Source organism: Sabethes cyaneus, chromosome 3 (assembly GCF_943734655.1).
Source record: "Sabethes cyaneus chromosome 3, idSabCyanKW18_F2, whole genome shotgun sequence".
In the NCBI taxonomy this organism is placed as follows: domain Eukaryota; kingdom Metazoa; phylum Arthropoda; class Insecta; order Diptera; family Culicidae; genus Sabethes; species Sabethes cyaneus.
In genome coordinates, this window is record NC_071355.1 from 103,942,233 (window position 1) to 103,951,437 (window position 9,205).

Sequence of the window (9,205 nt, forward strand, 5' to 3'; positions counted from 1 at the left end):
CCAAAACATTGAGACATTGTTCAATTGTTGGGCTGAAACAAGACCCTCCGCGACTGTGACCGATTTCATATTTTTCAAACGACTTTGATACTTTTCTAACAGAGTATAAGAAAGGTAAAAGCTGTTCAACCTTGTGTCCTATTAATAAATAACAGTAGTATAGTTGCACTATTAAAAAAAATCTTTATTATTATTTTGTTCATTTGCATGGAAGAAACTATGACAATCCTAATTTAGGTCCATTCAAGATCATGTTGGGTCCATTCAAGATCAAAAAAAGGCTTTGGCAAAAAACGATATATTTAATAAAAACTTCATCAATTATACATTTTTAAAGTACCGATAATGTAGTAAAAAGGTGGTACTTTCCAACAAATAGTAACATCACCACATATTATTTATAAATGACGAGAAGTTAAGCAGGAGTGTGAGTTGGGGTTTAAAAAGCGCTAAATAGGTCCATTCAAGATCAATTACCCTATCAAATTTATAAGAATGTTTCAGACAGCGGGGTGGTGTGGCTGTCAAACTGCATACATTGTACATGTCCCACTCATTGGTTTTGGTACTTTTGGTTCTAGTGCCTACTTGAAGGTTTATCCATTTTAAGACTACTGAAACTAATTAGAAAGCAGTTAAACACAGCCTTTTAGCTATAATTTAACTAATTTTAGCTGTTATTTTCGGTATACTGGCTGGTTCCAAGTTGTCGCCGTCCATGGATGTTTAGTCCGCTAAATTTTGACAATTTCACACCCCTGGTTTCAGAGCATTTATTTATTAGAAGACAGATAATTAAAAATGTGCGTGACAAATATTTACAAAATGTCAAGCTTTGTCAAATTAAACCTGCGTACGTAGTCCTACGTGAGCCCCTCGTTCATGCCCAAAATATAAATCAATTTTCAGTGTATTTTTTATAATCCTCAATTGAACTACATAGACCCATATTAAAAATTAGTCTTAAGCTTAGTCTCAGGTCTTAAGCGGCCGTATTAGTCTTAGTCAACCGACTGAGTCAGCTTACTTAGTCAACTCACCTGTGAAAAAAGAATGACTTTCTGGGCTTCCTTCACATGTTGATACTTATAATAGTTACATTAAAATAATGATCATTTCACCAGGAATTCCATAATGGTAGTACCAAAAATTAAAAAGATCCGTTCAAAAACTCTGATTCATTAATTTATTTTGCTATTAGTCTAAGTCGGATGACAAAAAGAGCAGTTTAAACCAACTTCAAGCTGTAGTAAAGGTCAGCTTTTAATTATTTCCACACATACTAACAATAACAAAACTTCTTGGGATCAAACATGGGCAAAGCTATCTACATTGTTTCATATATGGCATTAGCATTAGTTCATTAGCTTGTTGTTCATACATGATATTTGTTAATTCCATGTAGATACAAAAAAACAGTGTGATGCAAATGCGCAAATTGTAAAGGAATAACCAAGATGTGTAGATCGGACATTTTGATTTACAGTTTTCAATGAATCATTCGCTATGAAATGAAGAGTAATCTTCAACCATTGTATCAGTCGTCCTCGAGAATTAAAAGGACGAGGCTTTGTCTGAATAAACACATTGATAAATAAATATTGAAACTCACTGGCACACGATCCGGATATTTACGACGAATTTTATCTCCTTCAGCCTTCCGCTTCTCGAAAGGATGTTCTTCCTTATATTGGAACTTCATTTTTATTTATTTGATTGATTTACTACGAAAAAAAGTAATCTGTAACACTGTGACTGTGTTCTTCAATCTCTATTAAATAATAATTGAACGAAAACGAACTACGAACTATTTGTGCAGGGATGCCAGGTGATTTTTTGAAAAGTCTTCACAAATCAAGAAAAATGTCTTCATTTGTCTTCTTTCGGCTTTCCACACGGGAATGACATTTCCAATACCAACCTGTACAAAAAAACGTAGCCAACATAGAGCGGGCCCAAGCTGACAGCTTCATACATGGGCTCAAGCTGACAACCGAGTGGGATGTGTAAATTGTTCAATTTTGTTAGTTTTAGTTTGATTTTAGCCAAGGTTTTAGTATCACATAGCCAATACCAGGCAGGCAATTGATGCGAAATACATGAAACTGTGAAAATGATTAGTTAAATTCGTTTCGCGAAATCGCTTTGCGTTTGCCGCCTTTTTCATGTGAGCAATGAAAATGTGACGTCATATCAGCCCCCTGGCTTTCCAGATTTTTTTACCCATTTGAATTGCATGGTGAAGACATGTCTTCAAGTGAAGACATTTCAAAATAAAAGTCTTCTTTGTAACAAAAATGTCTTCAAAATGAAGACATGTCTTCACTTCTGGCATCTCTGTATTTGTGGATGGCAGACCCAGACATATCGATAATATGATGGATAACATCGATATCTCCCCATAAAAATTTTGACCATTTTGACCTTTTGACAGACGTTGAGGTGAAATCAAGGGACTGGCAACCCTATCCTTGAGTGACTATCTACACTGATAAAAATAGACACGGCGTTACCAAGAGATCTTTTGCACATGAATTTAAACGTGAAAATATTAACCTAAAAATAAAAAATAAGAAAACTTATCCAATTTAATTCTACTATGTGTATTTTATTCAATGACAGATACGTATTTCGCCTACGACTTGCAGGCTTCCTCAGTGTCTGTTTTCGAAAACAGACACTGAGGAAGCCTGCAAGTCGTAGGCGAAATACGTATCTGTCATTGAATAAAATACACATAGTAGAATTAAATTGGATAAGTTTTCTTATTTTTTATTTTTAGGTTTCGTATTCTACACTCAAAATATTCTGCACATAACTAATGGTAAATTTCCATATGAAATTCCAGATGATTATCATGTGCCACATATAAGCACAATCCGCCTAGAAATACACATAAAAATTATACGGATATGAATAGTATGTGCAATTATACACATAAAAAATATGCGCAAATGAATAGTATGTGCAAAAGTTTCGCGTACCCATAAATTATAACTGTTTGGCATTTAAAGTTCATTAACTGGGCACATTGCAAAAATCTATGTGTGGGACACATAGAAACTATACGAAAAGTTTTCTCAGTGTACTAAGACGCTCCAAAAACTTCAGTCCGTGCAAATATTGATAATCTTGTTTCGTTTGTCAATCATTCGGGTATCAAAAGCGTTTCCCTTCGATTTAACGTGAAATGAAATATTTCATATGGGAAACACGTTAAACAACCATTTTTTTCCAACAAACCTTCAATCAACATGGATGTCACTGCTTTCGCACTGCAAATCCACGTGTTTTACCATTAGATCGTATCCTGTTGGAATCCACATGAAATTAAAGTGTAAGTTTTTATAAATATTTCACTGGTTTTACACGTTTAATCAAAGGGTAACTGTTATGAAATGTCATTCTATTTGAAATTCACGTGGCTTTCATGATGAGCTGATGTGAATATCAGGTCATCTCAAAGTCTTTTACCCATGGTTATATCATTGAATATGATTCATGTGTTATTCTTATGAAACTATAGTGATTAGCATCAGGAGAATATCTATGTGTACTGCATATTGAACGCACGTGTACAGTTTTTTCGGTGTATACTTTCATGCGCATCGATTGCTACTAATGGCTAGAGTGACTATATACAGAGTGGCGACAAGTCATCCCAAATGTATGCAATGTAGCTTTTCCAAGGTTTTTCTTTCTCTTTCCTGCATACGCGTTGGATAGGTCGTCTGCTCGATTGGAATGACACTGACAGATAATTATCATTCCAATTTTGACATTGTCGCCACTCTGTACATAGTCACTCTACTAATGGCAAGTCATTAAGGCTGGTATGCTGGTATGCAGTGTGATATTGTGCATTTACTTGATCGATGGATTCCGAGGGGAGTTCAGGTACTGTTTCAAACAGGGGGGTGGTGTCAAGCGAAAATTTCGTACCTAGCATCGAAATCATCATCCCCATAAAAAATTCCTCCTATTTAGTATTTGCAGTAGTATTTCAAAAACAACAATCCCAGTTCTTCCAATGTTCGTTCTTCATAAAAACACAAATACTCAATAGTAAAAAGCATTCAGTCTATTCGTAATAAGCTAACCAAACTTGTTTTGTTTGAAGGTCATTGATAATTGTCGTAATGAATTTTTATTGTAATTAATTAAAACGAGCTTCAAGTTTCACAAGCGATTTAGTTTTATATGTAAGTCAAATTTTTTCTTCGCTGTTATTTCAATTTATAACCAATTAAAAAACGCCTTAATTGAAAGTAAAAAATTTATAAAAATCTTGCAAAAATTTCTTGGTCACTCGAATTTGGAAAAATTGGTAACCCTAAGAGCCAAATTTTTGGTGCATGTTAGTAACGCATCGAATATATGGAGTTTGACAAGCACACCATAGCCCTGGTTTCAAACGTTCTAAAGGTAAAAAAATGACTAAATTGGCAACACAGTTCGTAATGTTTTATCGCCATAACTGGCAACACAGGCTCATTGCGTTTCTGTCGCAACCTTAATCGTGACTTCGTGTTAATCATACAAAAGCATTAAACAAATTGTTTCCGAATACGAACGTTATTGCTTTGTTATTGCTTGTTTGGATAATGAAGGATAAACTACGCTTTATTCACTATGAAATTTCGGCAAACCGGCGTTGAAAATACAAATTCATTTCATGCTGAATTTTATTCCGTTTCTTCTGATAGAACGGTAATTCCTAGGTTTATTTACTTTGCTCGATTGGTTCCAGTAATGAAACAGCGATGATGACACAATTTGACATTTTATCTGTCAAAAGCTAAAAACGACCCTTTTTACGATCGTTCAGAAACACGACTGTTTCAACCAGGCGTATGAAACTGAAGGGTAAAGAAGTAGCTAACATCTTTTTACGCTTCCTACACGTCCGACACAAAAAGAAAAAAAGCAAAAAAGTAACTTTGTTCGGGAACTTACCAATACACATTCATCCGAGGCTGAAGTTAGAGCGGGCTACTCACAAATACATTTTGTCCGAGGCAAAGTTTGTTGTGGGCTAGATGAGATGTTGGCTACACGAAAAATGTATGGGAATGACATTTGTGACAGCGGGGTGGTTTCAACCGTCGTGTCCAGTTAGGGAATGCGCGCACAATAATAAAATGAAAAAAAGGGGAAAAAAGGAAAAATCAAACTAACGAGTTTTTAGCGGGGGTGTGAAATTGTCAAAATTATGCGGACTAAACATCCATGGATGGCGATAATTTGGAACCAGCCAGCGTATCGAAAATAACAGCTAATAATAGTTAAATTATAACTAAAAAGCTGTGTTCAACTACTTTCTAATTAGTTTCAGTTCAACCTCGCAATCGCATCGCTTCTTATCACGTTGCTTCGCATCGCCTGTGAGTCAATTAGGATCACATCTATACTGAAGCGAATCATTGCCGAATGTTCGACGCTTATTTGTAAAAGAAAACAAATCGCTGAATGGAAAGACAATGCAGAAGAGGGATAAAATAAAAATCACTTGTTTCGTTCCCTATGCACATACGTTCGTCACCGATGAGGCAAGCGAGTGTATATGTAAAAGGTTAGCACGGTGCGAATGATACGCGCAGCGATTTTTGGTTCACAGGAGAAATCAGCAGCCTTGTTCAGTTGTTTTAAAACGAATCAACCTTTAAGTAGGTCCCAGTACCAAAGGTACCAAAACCGATGAGTGGGACATGGATAATGTATGTGATTTGACAGCCACACCACCCCGCTGGTTTTTAGATATACAGTCAACTTTCGCTAACTGCACTAAGCTCTTTACCCATTTAGTGAAAGACTTTCGTTAATTGGGCTGAGATGTCAAAACCGAGGGATATATCGATTGTTTTTGTCGAAATCGTCACAGAAAGGTTTATAATAATATACACTTATATTGTCAATTGCAAGGAAAATTGTACCATCCAAAGTGCGATACAGCCTGAATTCGTTAATTGGGCCACGACTGCACTCCAGCTGATTCGCTAATTGGGCCGACTGACAGTTGTTAGAAATTTCTAAACTCGAAAATTCCATACAATTTTGACATTCAGGTTGTCACATAGCCCAATTAGCGAACACCCAATTAACGAACCGCCCAATTAACGAACCACCAATTAACGAAACTTTGCTGTATTGCAGTTGAATCAATATATATAGAATGCCAGTGTCGCTGCAGTGCTCGTGGTAAACATCACACATTTTAAAATTACGTATTTACACTGTATGCGCATATGTATGAGTGATCGATTCGAAACGGGAATCTGATTGTCAAACTAAAAAGATAACCCAATAAAAAATCCTATTACTTTTCCGTAAATCACGTAGGATAAATCATCCGATTTGGTCGTTTTGGGGTATTTCGTCGGCAGGAAAATTTTCTATTGGGCAATTTGGGTTCCCGTATCCAAGACACGAACCAGCAACATGTTTGCCACCAAAATATCCATGAAACACCAGCGACACTGGCATTCAATATATATTGATTATACTGATATTGCTCATAAAAGTGCTATTTTGCATTAAATCGTTTCGGTATCTTCGGCGCACTTATTGCTTGGAAGATAACGAAAAAGTGCGCCGAAGATACCGATACGATTTAATGCAAAATAGCACTTTTATGACGATATCGCACTTTGGATGGTAAAATTTTGATTGCAAAATACAATACAAAATACGGAATCAAAGTGGAAACTAATCTTTTCGTAGTTGAAATTTATTTCTAGATTATTTGACAAGTAAATAGTAGAATTTCATACAACAATGTTAATATATATTGTCATTTTTAACTGTTTCACCGTGATGCTAAAAATGGGGGGGGGGGTCAAGTTCATAAGTGTTTCCATTTAATTAATTTTAGTATTTTCCACACTTCAATGAACTATATTCAAGAGCCCCTCGAAAGAAAAAATACGCTGTCAGAAATGACGTTTGACTTCGTTTTAGATGGGCTATAGCCCAATTAACGGGAGCCCGATTAAAACGTAGCCCACTTAAAGATAGCCCAACGAACGAAAGTTGACTGTATTGACAAATAGCTAATTGAAGATTAATTTTTAAAATTTTACTTATTTATTTAGTTTTTTTCTCTCTTTTTTTTACTACTCTTTATATATACACTTATGTGACAGTCATTTTTCTCTCTATTAATATTCCACTCAAATTTCTGTTTAATGGTGGTGTTATAACGAACCTGTTAAATAGAGTTCACTTTATACAGGCATACCTCGATATAAGACAATTTATAATTTCTAAAAGTTGTCTTATATCGAAATTGTCTTATATCGAAACATGGTTTTTTTCAAAAAAAATTTGCATTAGCGGTCGCCAGTTTTACTCTGTGTTATGTGTTTACGGTTTTTAAACTATTTATTATTGTTTGAACTATTAGTTTTTAACTATTTTTAAGGTTATTTTGAAATAATGAACATCTTCATGGCACCGATTTCAGAATGGAAAATCAGCTCTGGTATCGTTATCAGCTATGTCAAAGGGATTTGTTTCGATATAAGACAAAATTGTCTTATATCGAATTGTCTTATATCGAGGTTGTTTTATAACGAGGCTGTCTTATATCGAGGTATACCTCCCAAGTAACCAGTGAGCACTTAAAGAAGCAGAAATCTAGCTTTTTATTAGCCTATGGTGCACACCATATCGTGCAGCATAGTTTAATATGCCTATAAAAAGCTGCTAGAAAGCCGGTTTTGGCGAAATATCCGGCTACATTAGTGCTTGGAGACTTACAAATGTCATAAAACGTAACGCCTGTTGCGTAACGGTAAAACGTCAAACATAAAAAAATGCGAAAAATATATTGTACATCCTTTTTTATCTTCCCTCTCTGTTATGCTTATTATGGCGTACTTTGTTGACGTTTCACAAGATTGCTTTTTTGTTATATTCTTTTTCGGTTAGAATTGAACCGCCAGCCAGCCAATCTGTCGATTACGTGGCTTGGAGTGGAGGAGTAGGGCAACGCCTTTACCAGTTGATCTGTAAACGGTAGTTGCGAGTCAGCTGCCAATAGCTCTACTTAAATTACCGAAATTCTTAACTCGGATGTTTGATTTGCTTATCGAGGTGGAATGGAGGGAAAGATTTTATTTTTTACATTTCTTCCATAAGTTGCGCTTTGGGAGAATTACCTACCTTTTATTTTCTTTTTATGTGATGGCATACATGCATAGAAATATTTCTTGTAAAATCCATCTGCATATGCCATATAGATTCGTGTTAGGGTTGCCAAGTGGCCGGTTTTTGGCCGGCCCGACCGGTTTTTCACTTGCAAAGCCGGTGGCCGGTCAATCCAGCAAAAAGGCCGGTTTTCCGATGTATGAAGCCGGATTTGTACTTTTTGCCTGGTTTGTTAAATTTTCTGATAAATTTATTACCAATTCTGAAAATTGGATCATTGAGGATAGCTAGTTTTGCAGTGATAATACCTTGCTTCTGGCGGAAATATACATTAAATTGTCCACTAGCGCCAGAAGCAAGTAGTTGTCACTCAAAAACTAGCTATCTTCAATAATTTACACAGGAAACTGTCTAACGCACGTTACACATTACAGACAAATCCTCTAATATGCTGCCACAACACCCCCCCCCCCCCCCCCGCATTTTTTGAAGGCAGGATCGACCGGCCGGTTTTTGTAATTTTCAGACTTGGCAACCCTAATTCGTGTTGATGTTTATTCTATCGGCGGTGCAGGATTGTGCGTAAGCTAAAAAGAGAGGGAAGAAGAGGCGAACCAGCCGCAGGCTGAAAACCTCTCTAATATAGAATTAAAAAAAGAGGGAAGCATTTTTTTCTTTTATCACACGTACGTTCGCAAGCAGAATTCCTTCAAGTGTGAGCAGAGTTCAAAATCTCTTTTGATGCCGGTAACGGCAATAAAGCCTGCTTAGAGCATCTAATCAGCTTTTCATAGTGCTTCAAGTAAATTTTAATTCAACATTGAGAATGCCATTTTAAAGCTGCTATGCATTGACAATGCTGAATTATATCTGGCAGCATGCAACTTGCAAATATAGAGCAGCTTTCAAGCTTAATTCAGTGCTTAGCGGTTACCTGGGTTTCCAATCTTGGAGAATCTTCATTAAAAGTTATAGCTGTTAAAGGTTGTCCACAAGGGGGAGTTTTATCTCCACTGCTTTGGTCGTTGGTGGTAGATGACCTTTTGAAAAACCTGGA

General features: G+C 36.1%; 1 protein-coding gene across 1 annotated transcript in view; it reads right to left on the reverse strand.

Moving 5' to 3' along the window:
* The window catches only part of LOC128744453 (gamma-aminobutyric acid receptor-associated protein), a 44,540-nt gene extending 42,754 nt beyond the window's left edge, over positions 1-1,786 (reverse strand). Inside the window, exon 1 of the mRNA XM_053841483.1 lies at positions 1,613-1,786. Coding sequence (XP_053697458.1) covers positions 1,613-1,702 — 90 coding nt within the window. The 5' untranslated portion in view covers positions 1,703-1,786. The remainder of the gene's footprint in view (positions 1-1,612) is intronic.
* Between the last annotated feature and the right edge of the window lie 7,419 nt (positions 1,787-9,205).